This window comes from Bipolaris victoriae (genome assembly GCF_000527765.1).
Source record: "Bipolaris victoriae FI3 unplaced genomic scaffold scaffold_34, whole genome shotgun sequence".
NCBI classification, from domain to species: Eukaryota; Fungi; Ascomycota; class Dothideomycetes; order Pleosporales; family Pleosporaceae; genus Bipolaris; species Bipolaris victoriae.
Genome location: NW_014575358.1, coordinates 192,660 through 208,933, shown reverse-complemented (window position 1 = coordinate 208,933; position 16,274 = coordinate 192,660). Strand labels below are relative to the sequence as shown.

General features: G+C 51.0%; 9 protein-coding genes across 9 annotated transcripts; 3 read left to right on the top strand and 6 right to left on the bottom strand.

The window, feature by feature from the left end:
• Positions 1 to 567: 567 nt before the first annotated feature.
• COCVIDRAFT_25900 (hypothetical protein) lies at positions 568 to 1,002 on the bottom strand (the record flags this gene model as incomplete). Its single annotated transcript, XM_014701996.1, has 1 exon — positions 568 to 1,002. One exon carries the CDS (start codon positions 1,000 to 1,002, stop codon positions 568 to 570), a length of 435 nt encoding a protein of 144 aa, XP_014557482.1.
• A 135-nt stretch (positions 1,003 to 1,137) lies between these two features.
• COCVIDRAFT_25899 (hypothetical protein) lies at positions 1,138 to 1,827 on the bottom strand (the record flags this gene model as incomplete). The annotated part of the gene is made up of 1 exon (XM_014701995.1): positions 1,138 to 1,827. One exon carries the CDS (start codon positions 1,825 to 1,827, stop codon positions 1,138 to 1,140), a length of 690 nt encoding a protein of 229 aa, XP_014557481.1.
• Positions 1,828 to 2,229: 402 nt separating this feature from the next.
• COCVIDRAFT_37040 (hypothetical protein) lies at positions 2,230 to 2,778 on the bottom strand (the record flags this gene model as incomplete). Its single annotated transcript, XM_014702060.1, has 5 exons — positions 2,230 to 2,371; positions 2,420 to 2,510; positions 2,558 to 2,587; positions 2,643 to 2,669; positions 2,718 to 2,778. 5 exons carry the CDS (start codon positions 2,776 to 2,778, stop codon positions 2,230 to 2,232), a joined length of 351 nt encoding a protein of 116 aa, XP_014557546.1.
• Positions 2,779 to 3,966: 1,188 nt separating this feature from the next.
• Positions 3,967 to 6,128, top strand: COCVIDRAFT_96971 (hypothetical protein; the record flags this gene model as incomplete). The annotated part of the gene is made up of 2 exons (XM_014702059.1): positions 3,967 to 4,992; positions 5,043 to 6,128. 2 exons carry the CDS (start codon positions 3,967 to 3,969, stop codon positions 6,126 to 6,128), a joined length of 2,112 nt encoding a protein of 703 aa, XP_014557545.1.
• A 1,289-nt stretch (positions 6,129 to 7,417) lies between these two features.
• COCVIDRAFT_25896 (hypothetical protein) lies at positions 7,418 to 8,332 on the bottom strand (the record flags this gene model as incomplete). The annotated part of the gene is made up of 2 exons (XM_014701994.1): positions 7,418 to 7,971; positions 8,041 to 8,332. 2 exons carry the CDS (start codon positions 8,330 to 8,332, stop codon positions 7,418 to 7,420), a joined length of 846 nt encoding a protein of 281 aa, XP_014557480.1.
• A 176-nt stretch (positions 8,333 to 8,508) lies between these two features.
• On the top strand, positions 8,509 to 9,249 carry COCVIDRAFT_25895 (hypothetical protein; the record flags this gene model as incomplete). Its single annotated transcript, XM_014701993.1, has 1 exon — positions 8,509 to 9,249. One exon carries the CDS (start codon positions 8,509 to 8,511, stop codon positions 9,247 to 9,249), a length of 741 nt encoding a protein of 246 aa, XP_014557479.1.
• Positions 9,250 to 12,077: 2,828 nt separating this feature from the next.
• Positions 12,078 to 13,108, bottom strand: COCVIDRAFT_15272 (hypothetical protein; the record flags this gene model as incomplete). Its single annotated transcript, XM_014701977.1, has 3 exons — positions 12,078 to 12,083; positions 12,133 to 12,821; positions 12,874 to 13,108. The coding sequence occupies 3 exons, from the start codon at positions 13,106 to 13,108 to the stop codon at positions 12,078 to 12,080; spliced, it is 930 nt and encodes a 309-aa protein (XP_014557463.1).
• A 163-nt stretch (positions 13,109 to 13,271) lies between these two features.
• Positions 13,272 to 13,700, top strand: COCVIDRAFT_15271 (hypothetical protein; the record flags this gene model as incomplete). Its single annotated transcript, XM_014701976.1, has 1 exon — positions 13,272 to 13,700. One exon carries the CDS (start codon positions 13,272 to 13,274, stop codon positions 13,698 to 13,700), a length of 429 nt encoding a protein of 142 aa, XP_014557462.1.
• Positions 13,701 to 14,662: 962 nt separating this feature from the next.
• Positions 14,663 to 16,168, bottom strand: COCVIDRAFT_25893 (hypothetical protein; the record flags this gene model as incomplete). Its single annotated transcript, XM_014701992.1, has 3 exons — positions 14,663 to 15,101; positions 15,171 to 16,057; positions 16,109 to 16,168. The coding sequence occupies 3 exons, from the start codon at positions 16,166 to 16,168 to the stop codon at positions 14,663 to 14,665; spliced, it is 1,386 nt and encodes a 461-aa protein (XP_014557478.1).
• Between the last annotated feature and the right edge of the window lie 106 nt (positions 16,169 to 16,274).

Here is a 16,274-nt window from a genome sequence, read left to right as displayed (position 1 = left end):
AAGGTCGTGGAGAAGTGTGCGCAAATTAGTAAAAGGTGGTAGACACGTTGATGAAGAGAGAAGAAGAAAAAGTGAAAGCGCGAAAGGTGTTTGATGAAGGTGTTGCTGGTCGAGGTTGAAACAATGATTGTGCTCGAGGCGACCGTGGATCGATTGAGTGGAGCTGCGACCATTCAAGCTAGTCTGCTTTCGGTGCCCCGCATCTACCAATTGCTTTTCGCCAACCCTGTTGTTTCAGGTTAGAGTTCACAACAATGGACAATGCTCGCAATAGGAAATGCCTCAGAGAAGCATCCATGTCCCGGTGTATCTTCTGCGCATGCAGTTATGGATTTTGGAGGGTTCTAGTGGCGGTTCATTCAGACATGATTACATATGCGTACACAGAAGTAAGCGTAAGATGGTTAGACCTAATTTTGCCAGTTACAAAAAGCACTTTGATGAGCAAGGGTAGGACTGCAGGTACGCAGACTGAACCAATGGGCTGATGCATCGCCGGTGATATGAAGCTTTCTGTGCTTGTTTCATCGTTGCTCGCCGGGACGGGTCAAGATCGACGGTTTGTCTTTATCTGGTCACAGCAGTCCTTGCCCTCTTTCGCGACCAATTAGCATCCTCAAGTCTGCTCGTGGCTTCATGAGAATCTTCCAGCTTGTGCTTGCCAGGAGACATTCTATCTCCCGAGTATGTAGCTGATCCCCAATGATCATTATTCCGTTCGTTGTTGGTGACCATTTTGTCTTCTCGCGTCAGACTTGAAGGCTCTGAACGGATTGTATGACCACTGATATGCGTACCGTTCTGCATCAATGCCATTTCCAGCGCCATTGACGTCACAGCGTTTTCTTTGTGGCCGCTTTCATCATCCTTTGTTTTGTGCACCCCACAGGGCTGTGTGCTGAGATTGGACAGATGCTTCGCCTTCTGAACGAGGAAGCTGACTTTGTTTGCATGAGGCGTCTCCGGTTGCGTAGTAGCAGCTGTATGAGTTGACTCGGGCATGTTCATCTCCTCAATCCGGCCACTGGTCTTATCTTGGGAGCATGGTTATTGTGCATCTGTAGCACACTGTCGGACGAGGGCTTAGTTTGGTTGCTGCTGAGAGTTGATCACTTGCCGTTGCACGTCCATCTTCTTCTACCATTCCTGCTCACTCTTGCGCACCTCTGCCAACCATGCTTGATCAAGAAGATCATTGACCGTGTTTTGGTGGACTCGCTCGATTTCACGATCGAAATCTAGTTGTGCATTTAGGTCCTTGATCCGCCGGTCCTCAGCTGTTTGACTGGCACCTATGACTTTGTTGATTGTACCTCGCCACTTCTTTATAAGATTCACCAGCTTTACAACAATCACGCTGGTTCGTCCAAGGGTATGCTCATTTATAGATTTAATGACTGCATCCATGCTATCTGAAATGTCATGAAGCGGTTCGTATGGGACTGCTGAGGTAGACCCAGAACTGCTACCAAGGTCATTATAGGAGCATGCTTTGTTTGTAGAGTTTGCTGCCCAGGTGCTGGTCGGAAAAAGCCTCGGTTTGATTTTGATCACTGCAGGCTTCGCAAAAGGTATGCTCAAGCCATGTTTTTGCAGGGGTTTCCTTGGCGCCTTCCCTTCGTGTTGGCCGCGAACTGCCTCGGTGGCTTTTTGTATGAGGGGTCCGTAATTCCGTACATCCCTGCTGAGCCTGATGGTTCTGCCGCTCTCGCTGTCACTGCTAGGCGTGAAGTGGAATAAGTTACGTCTAGTGAAACCTGGGCGACGACTGTGAGTTGCAGGAGATTCATGTGAGCTAGACGTATTGTTTCCAGAGAAGAAAGTCATTTTCCGGATGTGTATCCTTTGCTGGAGGAAATAAGCGGTTGGGCAAGGTCACGAGTTGGTTGTGCAGGCTTTCGTGGCTTCTGCAGCGATTGTTGTGGGGTAAGAAGAGAGTCAGTGCAACATGCAAACAAGAGTTGTGGCGTGAGATACACGCCCAGGTACAGTGATGAGTGAGCCAAGGGTCTACAGCGCAGTGATATTCTCTAGGATCACGGTGAATGCTAACTGTGAAGCCAGTGCTAGACAAACCTTTTGTGTGTGAACCTCTGCGGTTACTGTATTCCAGCTGCACTATTAAGGGCAACCTCGCTACTTATCATACACGCCTATGTAGTTTTCATCTCCAATCGTACTTGTTTTACAACTGTAAAATATTCCAGGATGTTGCGGGCAACCCAAAATCTAGTTCTTCTCATTGCCAGCGGCGCGTGGGTATTGGAAGCTCCTGGGGAGGATCATAGGTCTGCGGTTGGCGCTGTTAAAGGCCTGTGTAGCAATCGGGGAACTTTCTGTGCGGATAGTGGTGCCAATGGCCATGAAGAAGCTGGTGGGATGTCAGCGCAAAAGAGATTGCAAGGCGGGCGATGCATACCCAAAGGTCGCAGCTGAGCCCATCATGTATTGGCCGAGTGTTCTAAGCATTCCGTTTGGTCCTGGGCCGAATCGAACAATGTTGGTGAATCCTAGGACCGTCAGAACGAGTGCGGGGGACATTGACGGCTGTGCGCACCAAAAATGAAGCCAATGATTAGACCAACCGCTGGACATGTGTTAGGGCGCTCGAATCTTTCAGGTGTGGTTGTGGAAAAGCATACATCCGCCCATCATGCCACCCATCTTGACTGCATGGTGTTAGACGTTTTCAAGCAGATGCGAGCACGGGAGCATACGCTTGTCAAGCGTGGAGGGGCCATGGGCGCCCTGGGGCATGGATCCGACTGGCACAGGCATTGTGAGGGCGCTGCGAAGGACTGAGGGCGAGAGATGGAGAGAGGGCGCGAGGGGAGGCAGAAATGGGTTGGCAGCTGCAGCGACGGTCCCGCATTGAAGCTTGCACTTGCTCTGGCCGCCGCGGCTCGAGCAGCAGCGCCAAGCGGACACCACCCAAGTCTGGGGAAAGCATAACCGTAGGATGCCCAAAGCAGCTAGCTGAGCCTGTAGTAGTCCATGTACGAGGACGTATGTATGTATTATGTATGCATGTATTTTTATCACTATTTGCTATTACGTAGTTGCGCATGTGCAGCCGACACCTCTGCCTGCAAAGTCCTGATAGCCCGTCCGGTGGGAGATGAAGAGGCCAAGCAATCCGGCCCACCCAGTCAGGACTTCACACACACCCTGGCCGGGACACGTGACCACTGTAGAAGCCCCCTTCACGGGCGGCAGCGTGAAATGAGGCGAAAATGGTTTCGAGGCCCGTCCGGTGTTTCGCGTGCAGTGTGCAGTTTGCAGAAAACAAGTGCTTCACCCACTCCCGGCCTGTCGTGTCCCATCTCGGTGTCTTTGCCGTGTCGTTGTTTCGAAGCGGCAGTCTTCTCCACGCCCGCATCACGCCTGTGCCTGCGCCGTCGCCTCGCCCATCTGGCCACTAAAGCAGTGCAGTGAGACGAGCCCGACGACACCTCCTGCTCTCCCCAAGCCGCCATCCATACCGCCCTCCCCCACCACCGCTCATCCACCAGCCCGGCCCACCCAACAGAGAGGCTGTTGCTGTGCTGCGTGCCCCCGTTGCAGCCTTGCGAAGCCCTGCACCATCGCTCCTCGACGTCGCACGGCATTCCGCCAGCAGCACCCACACACACGCCTCTATACACCCACCCGCCCGCCAGACGACACCCGACACCCGACACCTCTGCGCGAGTGTCTCCCGCCGCGACGCATGAGTGTCTGAGCGACCTGAGCCCCCGTCGTGCCCTCGTTGCTTGTTTGGCGGCCTGTCACGCTGCTGTCGCGCCGCTAAAAACGGAGACCACGGGAAGCGTGCAGGAAAAGTGACGCTGGACTCTGTAAACACAACCTCGCCCTGCCCTCCCCACCACCTTGCCAATGACGGCAGTCGCGCCCCCCGTCAACTACCAGAATATCAACCGCCAGGCATGGAGCGCTGAGGGCGTCCCCAACGGCGGTGCCATCTTCATGCCGCGGAAGAGTGCACAGCGCTCAAACTCGTCGTCGAGCCTGTCGTCACAAGCATCTGCATCCTCCACCCTCTCTGCCTCGTCATCCTCATCACACCCAAACGGTACCGCCCCCCTCAACGCCGCCGACTGGGCTGCCACCCGCAAAGCAAAAGCCCCAAAGGGACTATGGCCCGCAACAAAGACTGAGCCCATCGCAGGAATCACCGCAGCACGAACACAGCCCATCGCTTCCGCAGGCCCTGGTTCCTCGGCCGCCTCGGCCATGAGCGCCCTCCAGGCCCCCTCTGCAATGGTCCCCTCGCAGCACAATGGCCCCGGCCAGGCCCAGCAACAGGCCAACGGCGCACAGCGGGCACAGGGCCAGGAGAGCACCGCCGTCCTGCACCTCGTCCCCATGAACGGCACGTTTGAGCGCAAGACCATCACCGTCCCCTTCTTCCCCGACGTCCTCCGCATCGGCAGACAGACCAACAACAAGACAATACCCACCCCGCTTAACGGATACTTCGACTCAAAGGTTCTCTCGAGACAGCACGCCGAGGTTTGGGCAGACCGACAGGGCAAGATATGGATCAGAGATGTCAAGTCGTCCAATGGAACCTTCGTCAACGGCTCCCGCTTGTCACAAGAGAACAGAGATTCGGAGCCACACGAGCTACGCGAATCAGACATGCTGGAACTCGGTATCGATATTGTCAGCGAAGATCAAAAGACCATTGTGCACCACAAGGTCGCAGCACGTGTTGAACATGCCGGCATATATACCCGCTCGAGTAATGAGATGATGGACCTCAATTTCGGCGAACTCGAAGGATCCCAAATGTCAAACATGATGGGCGGCGGCAACCAACAACAAATGCCGGGTATGCGAGGTCGCACTGGCAGTCAGAGTTCCATGAACGGCCAGCGGCTCCAGGGTCCTGGTGCCATGCCCAATTACACAAATGGCCTCCCACAACCCCGCCATCCTAATTTCTGGTTGCAGCCTATAACAATGGAGCAGGTAGTCAAGAAGCTCAACGTGAGTCCAACTTGATGAATACCCCTGCTTGATGATGCTAACAACAGTAGACGGAGATTAAAGCTGCCAAGCAACAGTCGCAAGATCTCCAACAAGCCCACCAATACATCAATGCTATCCTCTCCGCAGATCCCAAGAAGGAACCTTCCAAGTCATCTCCCATCAACCAAGTCAAGATCTCTCCAATCAAGGATAACAGTCTAAAGGCTAGGTTCTCAGATCCACCAGCTCCTCCGCCACAGCAACCTTTGCCTGAAAAACCCGACGTTGCATCTTCCCTTAAAAGGTCAGACACTGAGCGCGCCAAGACCGGCTCGCCTGTACGCTCCGACCCACAGTTGTCTACGCTCACTGAAGCCTTGACCAATGCCAAGAAGGAGATTGAACTACAAGGCATGCGGTTACGCGATCTGGAGACTCTGTTAAACGAAGAGCGCCGCGCAAGAGAAGACGCCGAGGAGCGAGCGGCTCGTCTTGAGCGTGAGACGAACCGGGACCACAGTGATGCGGAGACCGTAGTAGGAGAAGACGACTCGGAAAAAATCGACCCGATTGAGCCAGAGCACGAAGAGCCTACTGGTTTGGAGAACGGAAGCCCTGTCCCTCCAACTGTCGATGATACTGCAGCGCGGCTGCAGTCTCGTCTCGACCTGATGATGTCGGAAATGAATGAGATGAAGCAGCAGATGGAGCGCTACCGCGAGCGAGCCGAAAGCGCAGAAGCCAACAGCAAGTCGCTAGCAGAGATGATCGAAAACATCAGAAAGGACAATGCAAAAGCCGCCAGTAAGGACGCTCTCTGGCGAAGCAGAAATGACGCTGCATCTGCGAAACCCGACGTAAAGGCCGATGCTGATGTCAACGAGGCTGAAGAGGGCGAAATCACCATTATCAGAGAAGAAGATCTTGGCGACGATGGCCCAGAAACGTCGCCTCCTGCGCAGAGCCAACAAAATGGGCATGCCGTTGCGCAGAACGGCGCAAAGCAGTCAGGGAAATCGACTGCCTTGGTCGCTCATAGGCTAGATCGAGATTCTATGTACTATGGTGGTCCGGTCGGAGCAATGGTGACAGTCGTTGCAATAGGTGTAGCTGTCATGGCCATGCTTAATCAATACCCCAAGGGCGAGCGTTGAGCAGACGAGTGCAAGATGGAGTTCTGTCCTACCGGAAGAAGCTGGTCTCCCGGGGCGGCGACATTAGAAGTGGCTTTTGGAGAAGGCACGATGCTCTTGGTCAACAGTCATGGCAACTGCTAGAGTCTGAGCATTACAAGAGAAGAGGCCAAACACACAAGACATCGACATGTTCACCCTAGCAAGCTCGGGTCACACTACAACTTCTCCTGCTTCTTGCACTATTGGCCGCAGCGCTTGTTGCATTCCTTATGCACGGTGCTGCGCCAACATGACGCATCTTTTCCAACATTATCGTTATGACTGCAACGACCTCACCAAATACAGCCATTCTGCCTTAGACATCCAATCGAATATCCAACAACATCACCCACATACCGATACCTGGACGCTTACTTCAAACCACACCTAATGTCTTGTAACGACATTAGACCAGCACAACAACAATATTTTCCTTGCCTGTTTCCTACAACTCCGGCGTACACCATCCCGGCTGCCCCCTTTGCGTCGGGGGACATGCCCATCTTTTTCTTATATCTTACTCGGCGTTCGAGGGAACTGGGGACGGAGGCCATTTTGCGTGCCGCATACTTTGGGAAATAATCATGTCCGTTTTTTTTGCGTCTCCTTAATCCGCTACATGGGAGTTTCTTCCTCTCTCTTCACCTTTTGTTCAAAGGGGCGTTGGTGAAAAGCGAGGGACATGTTTACTTGTTCTTCTGCCTTGAGCCATACGCGCATATCGACAGACATTCTTTGGAAGGACCGATGGGGGATTAACTGACTATATTTTCCTTTGTTGCAGAGTTCCTTTTCTTGTTTTGTGTTTGGTTGGCTTTGCTTTGGAATATACTGGTTCGTTCTTCTTTCCTTTTCTTCTTTCTTCTACTACTTTTTTTTGCGTTGGAAATTGGCATCATGGAACTTATGATGGGTCGAGGGGAAGGGATTAGGGAGGCGGACTGTGTGTGTTGTTCGGTAAAGTTGGTGGAGGGTGAGGCACAATTGGGGGGGAGTTAGTTGGAAGGGAGGGATGGAAACAAAGTCGCTCGTGATAACCTCATTTTCCTTCTTCACATTCTCCTATGTTCCGGACAACCCTTTCTTCAATGATAAATATTTGCCTTGAGCCTTTTTTTCTCACTTCTCTTGAATGCATGGTCTGGGATAGATTACTATGTGGTGTTTGGTATGCTTTGTATGTACATACCAAAAAGGGACTCATATTGTCACTTGTTGAACAACAAGAAGAAGAAAAAAAGAAGATATTCCGATACGCTTTTATTTTTTTACTTGAGCCCAATACTAACACTCACCGAACTCACCATGCGTAACCTCGTCTCAGGAATCTCCTCATCGTCGCCCCCTGCTTCTTCCCGTCCTTGCTGCTCCCCTTCCACACCAACCTCGACATCATCAACCGCACTCACACTCCCCATTTCAATCCTCACCCTACAATCCGCCTCGGCCTGGAAATACAACGCAATCTCCAGCGCCCGCGGTATCGCTCTCCCCGTCGCCTTGAGATATACTTCCTCTCCGCCACCCGCACCGCCGTCTGCACCTCTCTTCCGCGCCGCTTCCCCCGCTATCTCGCGCTCCACAGTGCGCGCATCCAGCTTCCCGTTTGCCTCTGCGAAGCGCCCTCTACCCAGCGCTTTTTCCCGCGTCGAAACCGATTGCTTGTGTCGCTGGGATATTTGCGCCAGGAGCTTGCGCACGCGTTTTAGAGCGGAGATGTAGGGGCTCGAGGCGGTTATGTAGAGGACTTTTGGGTGCTGGGATGAGGCGAAGGGGGTGGGGAGGGCGGGGTGGAGGAGGGGCCGTTTGGATATTTTGGCGTCTGTGGGGTTGGAGTTAGTGGGGAGAGGGAGGGAAGGAAGGAAGGACGGGGGGAAGGGAGAAGACGTACTGGGTGGGAGTTTGGCGAGTTTTTGACGTTTTGAACGGGTGGTGGGGTGGCGGGTTGAGGGTTGTACTGGGGGTTTAGAATTCGGTTGACCCTTTTTTGTTGGTTTCTGAGCGGCTGTTGGGTTTTCTTTGCTCGCTGATGTTGTACTGGGCGATGAGGTAGTCTTGCTCGAGGGTGGTTGTGGTTGCCCGCATGGTGGTGTCGCATCAGTAATTGTGATGTCTTGAGCCGCCGAAGCTGATTGAGTTTGAGCCTTGACCTGGCCGTTTACCGAGCGCTTCTTTCCAGCCATTGTTCCGAGCGGTACGAAAAACGAGTTGCGGTTGTGGAGGGAGTGTGAAAGAGATCTGGAGGGACATGTCGCGTCGCGTCACAAAATCTTTATCGATAAAGGCTACTATCAACGGCTTCGGTCTCCCTTACAATCGCTCAACCCCACAACCCCCCCAACAGCATGCACATGTAATAATGACTTCTATAGTGAGCCCAATGCGGCAAAAACTCCTTCATATCCATCTCCCAGGCCTCGTCCCCTACGCCACAGCCGCCCGCCTGCAAGAAACACTCGTCTCCCGTTTCCTCGCCGCAAAGCCGCCCTCCACCACACCCTTGCCCCCTCCACACATCATAACCGCCTCCTTTCACCCCGTATACACCTGCGGCCGCCGCGAAATCGGCAGCGTCTCCCCAGCCCAACAGGCCCATCTGCGTGCAGACGGCCGCGCCGACTTCGTCGAAGCCCTACGAGGCGGGCAAACCACATTCCACGGACCCGGCCAACTCGTCGCATACCCAATTCTCGACTTGCGCTCGCACAAGCTCACGCCCAGGCATTATGTCTGTCTGCTAGAAAAGAGTGTGATAGCTACGTGTGCGCAGTTTGGTGTCAAGGCTATGACGACGGAGCATACGGGTGTGTGGACGAGTCCTGATGATAAGATCGCGGCCATTGGCGTGCATATGCGGCGGAATGTGACGAGTCATGGGGTTGGGCTGAATGTTGATACGGATTTGTGGTGGTTTGATCGCATTGTGGCGTGTGGATTGGAGGGGAAGAGGACGACGAGTTTGCAGCGTGAGGGGTGCGAGGGGTTGAGTGTTGAGGGTGTTGGGAAGGTTTTTGTGGATGAGGTTGCGGAGAGACTTGTGGGTGTGGATGGGGTGGAGCGGTTAGGGGAGCAAGAGGTGGAGAAGATGTTGAGGATGTGAATTGAGGTTGGCCGTTGGATTCTCCGCTGTGAATGGTGTCAGGATTGAATAGTGATGGGATTAGATGAGATGGTCGGTACCCGGTAGAGATGTCTTTCCTGATAGTATGGTAAGCGCCTGGCTGTAGTATATAGATACTGTAGATCGTCGTCTAGATATCAAGGCCTTTTCAATTACGAAAAGCCATGGTCCTCAATCAATTGCTGATTGTGTGCCTGAGACAAACATCATAGACTCTTCAAACTAAGATGCCTAGACTTCCCCCTGTCTCCAGTTCCCAAGAACGCTTGCTTCCATTTACTTGCTTACTACTCCCCAACTCACAAATACCCATCTTCTTTTCGCACAATCTAAACACCTTCTCGAATCCCTTGCAGTCTTATCAGAAAGAAAAATTTCCCATTGTACTAAGCTTCTCCGAACATCATCGGCCAAAACCATAGCACAGAAACCCTTTACTTTTTTCTCCCTCTTCCACCCCTGTAACCAAGCCTTACAAGGAACATACCCCCAGCGCGACCAGTGGCTTGCTGATGATCCTCAGGGTCTTTTCGGCACGACGACTTAGAGTTTGGCCGAGGGCGTGCCGGAGTCGGTCCGATTTCTATTTATCTACTTTTGGCCTGTGTACTGTACCCTAGCCCAGCATCTGCTAAAGTGTCGTTGAGTGCTATAGTGAGTGCATTTGGAGACTTGACTTTTTGTAGAGAGGCGGCTTTCAATGGGAAGTTACTGGGTCGGTGAGTTCACAGAGAGGGGGGTTTTGTGCTAGTTGTCTAGGTTGGATTAGATGGAGACTGGGTTCTTGCTTGTAGTAATGATGCCGTGATACTGACAACAACCCTACGTTGGTGTTTGGACGTAAGGTCGCATCTGCACTGCTAACTACCAGAAGCTTCAAACTCCCAATCTGGCAATTGGGCATATGTATGTCTGTTTTCAATTTTCCTTTTCTTCCTCCTCCAGTCAAAAGAAAACATAGGGCTCAAGTGCAGCGAAGAGCGTCGTTAAATCAACGTACGTTGTCTTTTGTCTTTCCTTTTCTCTTCAACGCCTTTTCCCACGTGCTTCGTATTCGCATAGTTGATGGGCATACTCAGATCACCAGATGAAATCAAAACAAAGCTACAGAAAAACGTACGATTCAACATGATGAGAGTTCCAGATTCTTCGTTCTAGAAGATAATGGGTGGTGGTGGGACACGTCTGCCTCCCCAATATCTCCCACCGTAACCTCGGCCACACGACATGCACACTCAAGATTCCAACATGTCAGTGAGCCCCTGTTCCTTGTTATTGGCTGATGTAATAGCTACTTCTCTCCGTTTTCGCACACACGCATATATCTCTTGACGAGATTCATATGTCCCACGTCTGCACAAATACTAATTCATTTTTCCCTTGCAGCCATGGCGGTAAACCGCAACACGCGTCGTGTCCTGGGCATGCATTTGTATGCATGCTAACACGCACAACTCGTGATTTTTGTGGAGCGTGACGATCCAGCTGGAGCACTTGGCAGTCAGCCATGGCGCCAGCCGAACCAGATGAAAATAAAATAAAATAAAAAAAGCTCCATTCTGCCCTCAGCTCTTATCCCTTTGATTCCAGAAGCGGATCTTGTGCTTGTAAAGACGCTTTGGCTGGCCGATCTGGAGGCGTTTTCTTCGTCTCAGGGTTTGGGAGCGAGATCACTGCCCCCACTGTAGCCATGATCCCTGAAGACATTTGCGTGTCTGCGCCGATAACCATGCATGGCTCGTTTCTTTTTCTTTTCTCTTAATCTTGTACGACAGGTGATGCGGCATGACATGTTTCTCATATAAATATGCGTAGTGGTTCATGCCACAGTGTAGTCTTTCTCCCAGCAAGGCATACAGTACGCCACTGGTCCCGTTTCCCCTCACTTATTCGGAAACCGGGTAATGATTCTTTCTCGTGGCGAGGATATTAGCAACCCGGGCAGAGGCGTGGAAGTGTCTGGCCCCACTTAATCCGGCACCGATTGAGGTCCCGTATTCAGGCTATTTGATGACAGATCGATCCAAGGGACCCGAGGAGCTGGTCATTCGGATGCAGTCCGCATGTGCTGGTGTGGGTACAACATGGGGAGAAACCCATTTTCGATACGCGAACAAGCGCTTGTGTACCGAGTGTGCTATGGGCGTCCGCGCTAACATAGCGAATATTTACAGGGGTGGTTGCAATGACGGGAGCCACTAGTAATTCGCTCAGAGTGCCGCATAGAGAGCATGCCGATGTAATCCCAATCTGGCCTCGAGCCAACCAGGGACTTGGAACTGCAGATGTATTTTCTTATTCATGACTGTTAAGACTCCACTCGACGTTGGAGTTTGTGACACATTCCACAAAGAGTCTTGTTTACCATGGGTTCAACGCATAACCGAGCAATCCATCGTGTCTCGAAGCCCCTGTATCTCCTCGGCTCGGAGATTGCCTTGCTGCACGCAACGTCGCTTGAAACATAGAGTTTATGTAGTTTGATATCTTGCATAACTCTGTTACTCATTACGCATACTCATACTCGAGGTTTGGCCACCCGCATTACATATTTCTTCTGCTAGTTGTGAAAGGGATGCTAAAGCAACGCCGATGAAACAAGCCACATTATTGGTTATGGGCCCTGGAAAGTCTTCCAGTGGCTTCCAGACAACTGCACCAATCTCAGAAAAAACAATCAGAACGCTATGGGCCATGTTTGCATCTCATCACCGACTCTTATTCTGGAGGTGTTGCCTACCAAATGATACCAGCAGACTCCATGAAATGCAATAGTATAATATCATCCCACGTTTTACAACAACTAATTACGGCTGCATATGGTTAGTCTATCGTCTCTGAATGTTGTGTGAATGGACTCACTCTGTACGACCCATTCACAACCATTGGCTCGGTCTGCCCCACGACGGTGGCGTCGGTGTCCATGCGCACGTGTAGTGTCATTCCCATGTGCACTGTGCCGTTCAAGTTGTTTGCCGCGTTTTGCGCCAACTCTTTCGAGGCAAACTTGGCAGTGGCGGCGCCTTTGAAAGCCCCTGTCCTGTTGTCTCGGATGAACTGAATGTCAATTGCATAGCCTACAGTCTGCAACAGTAGAGCATTGAGGTCATCCATAGTGCATTTGAAGCTCAAATTTCGAATAAAGATACCTCGAGCTTCCGTGAGTATGGCTCCACCCTGGATGTTGACGGGGATTCCGTTGGTAGTAGTCGAGTACACCGGTGGATTTGACAGAGGGTAGGCTGGGTAAGTTGGAACATGGGCGTATCCTGGCTGCTGCTGTGGATAGGCTTGCATCTGTGGATATGTCGAATACATGTAGCCGGACTGTGCTGACATGTATGGAGCTGACGTTTCAACAGGTGCCGCTCTGCCACCCCCCAACTGGTTCACTCTTGCAATGTCAATGCCGCAACGCCCATTGGAGTGGCCACCTTCTGGGACTTCAGGAAATGCTGTAGAACAGTTACACCGCATCAACCGGTAACCGTCACCCCTACGGCTGGTTTCCCAGACATGCACAAGCATGCCTTTGGCTCTGTGATATACTTCTGCCATCAAATCAGTTGTGCCTCACCGTTATTTGGAACCAAGTATACATACTGAATACCGCATCTGCATCTTCCCTGTCTTTTAGTCGACACCATCCTTGCATCTCTCCTCTTCTATGGCCCTGGCTTGAGTACACATCAGCCCATCCTGGTTGCTCCTTGACCACTTTACGAAGATGATCTTTGAATTCTTGCCATCCAGCTAGGTATGGTGCATAGCGCGTGACGCCAGATACCACGAGCAAATAATCTCCATCCCCCTCTTTCCATAAGCCTGGGTACGACATGCCGGCGAGAAGCAAGTAGCTGAAGTTGAAAAGTTTGAAAAATGAACAATTATGTAGCTTCCAGGTACAAATGAGACAGAATAGCCTTTTCGGTATACCTATAAAGAGTGGGAGAATGTGAAAAGAAAATGAAGTCTGGCTTCGGAAGATAGAATCGTACAAGATGACTTCTGGGACATATGGTAGTACCAGCGCTGTTCTTATGCCTTCTCTTCCGCGGGCTCATCAATGTCATATTTCTACCGGTGCATACCATGACCTATTAATGGCTGAGAGTTTTCATTCTGTCGTCGTCCAGGCTCACCTGGCTGGTGTGGGCGGTGGCGTCAAGGGGGCGTCGAAAAGTGAGGCCATAGGGTCCACCCGTTTCCCCGGGATCTTTGCTAGGGCCATACCCGAGCCGGTGGCCGAGATCCTGCAGGACCGTGAAGCGTCATTGGATACGCCTCATGATTATTGTCGAATCATTCTTGAACCTCTGTCAGCTCTTTCAAACACACCGCAGCACCCACGAAGATCTCACCGCTCTTCAGACTGGACGTCTTCAGCAGACCGCATCTTCAGCTTCAGCTGTGCATTATATACCGTGTAGCGTGGCTTTACGTACATAACCGGACAAAGCAATTCGTGTTGGTCTTGGCTTGCAGGTCAAGGCATGTCAATTGAATGTGTTGACTATACATTGGTTCTCTGAAGTAGCCAGATATAGTGTTTTTGGCTCGGAATTAGTGTAGTGGCTAAACAAGGAGAAATGAAAAAGAATTCTAAAACTACTCCCTCAAGCTAGAAAATGCAGTGCCTAAGCTAGAGCATAAAGAATACTTCCCTATTCAAGTTACCTCGATATAGGAGAATCGCTAAACTAATGTAGAACTTACACTTACCGCACAAGGCAAGATTTATGCGAAAATTATGGAACATTTTAGGGATGAAAATCAGCCGACCACCGATCAGATCAAGGATGAGCCTCCAATTGAAGCATATTCTTCCTCCGCCGCTTCCTTCTTGGCCTTTTCCTTCTTGGCCTTCTTCTTCTCTACGTCTGGCTTCTCCGCCACCGCAGAAGCTGCCAAAAAAAACGTAGCTCAAGGTATTCATTAAGTATTACATATGAGGCAGGTAAATTTCAATAGCCTAGCTCGCGGTGCTAAAGAGAGATACAGTTTAAGCTCTACGTACAACCATAACCTGCGGGGTAGTAGAGTTTTAGCATCACGTCTGCTTCTTCAATTATAATAGCTTGAATTCAAAGTTATGATAGCCGCCGATGCTGAAGCTCTAGTAATGATAGTCAATGATATTGTGACGTTTTTGAACAGCCTGCAGATTCGAACCTACATAATCAATAAAGTTCGCGACCAACTCCTCCTCGCTCTATACCGAGACTTCACTTGTGAAAAACGCGGACTCATTTTGTTTTAACAGGTATAGGTAATTCGGATATTGGGTGGCTTGGCTCTGGCGCAGAAGGTCGCTTACCAGTCAGGCGTTGGCTCATCGTAATGAAGCCGGTCCAAAAACTGACAAATGCAGACAGTCGAGAATTTTGTCAACTCAACGAGATCTCCAAACAATGAGCTTCTGGTCGAACCCACCGCTTATCAGGTACTCGCCCTTTTCGCCATTGTTCATGATGTGACCAGACCAGAGGCAACGGAGTTTGGAGCCAGCATCATGTGCCTCCAGAGACGAAACCAGTTTCCCGCTCTTTGCCTCGATACCGCGTACGACCCCATCATCAGAGCTTACATACACACCTGAACCGTCCGGACGCCAAACCAAGCGTGGCGTTGAGTAAGATGTTTGTGGCGCCAGAGTGGATACGTTGACTAATATAGCGGCTTCCTCCTTATCCGCAATAGCCAGTTCAGCCCGAGCTTGCGACGCTTGTGTGACAGCTCCATCTGAGTGTGCATTAACACCCGCAGCGGGTCCAGAAGAGCGTGTGGGGGGGAGCAGAAGCTTTACTATCAGCAACTTCATATGTGGCGTGCTGCACACGCAATAGATCACACATTAGTAGTTGTACAGTATCACATGCATCTCATGCGCATAGACTCACCTCGATGTTGCGACAGCGATCATATGTGGATTTGTAGGACAGATCTCTATATCAGAGGGAGTAAACGCCACCCAAGCGTTTGAGTGAGGAGCAAGGTTTTGCTTCCCTAGAAGGGTGAAATTTGGTGAATCTGAGCTGGGAACGGAGTAATAGTGCAGGAATGTAGAGTCTCTTCTAGCAACTATAAGGGTGGGCGTGCCATCTCCAGGCAATGTGACAAACATGGTTGATTCTGGTATACTCGGTAATGTTAGAGTTGCTATTGGGTCCCCGAGCCTTGGCTTTTCGGTGCTGATATCAAGCTTGTATAGGAATACCTTAGCATCCCAACCTGCGCTTGCGACGAAGATGGAAGTCTCGTCTACCGAAAAAGTAGATATCTTGACGAGATATTTGTTGTGGTCCTTGCGTTCTTCTATCACAGTGCTGCTGGCCGTATTGAATAGAGTCAGCTTGCCTGACATTGAAGCGATCAGGATATGTTGAGTATCTACAGGTACGACATCCAAAATCGGTGAATCTTGGAAACCGGAAAATGTGTGAGCAAGTTCAAACTCTTGAGTGTGTGGATCCATCAAGTGTAAGTGACGGTCAGCAGTAGTGACCGCAATATACTGCCGAACGTCTGTTGCAGATGGTAGCAAGAGATCCAAGACCGCTACACTAAGTATATTCGACCGATTTGGGAGAGTTCCTACGACCTTCGGATCGGCAGGTGCTTGGACAGTCCATTCTTGCTTGGTGTCATCAATACCAAGCTTTTCAAAGTTGAGGCTAAGATCGAATTTCTTCTTCTCTTGCAAGACAGACTCAATTGTGACCTGGTCATTCGGGGCTGCGCCAATATCAGGAGGCAGTTCAGCTTCCTGCACGAAGCTGCTCAATGTCTAATCTGGTGTAAGTGGGTGTATACTAGCTCAAGGATGAGGTGACGTCACCTGTTTGTATCCATTAGCTCTCAGAAATCGCGCCACTAACTCGGCTGCAGATGGAAGCATGGTGTTTAGTTGTAGAGGTTGCTTTTTCAATACTCTATGAACTGGCTGACTTCAAATAGACATGTCCAGTGTAGGGGATGCATAGTGGTTCTGGTGAGGGGAGACT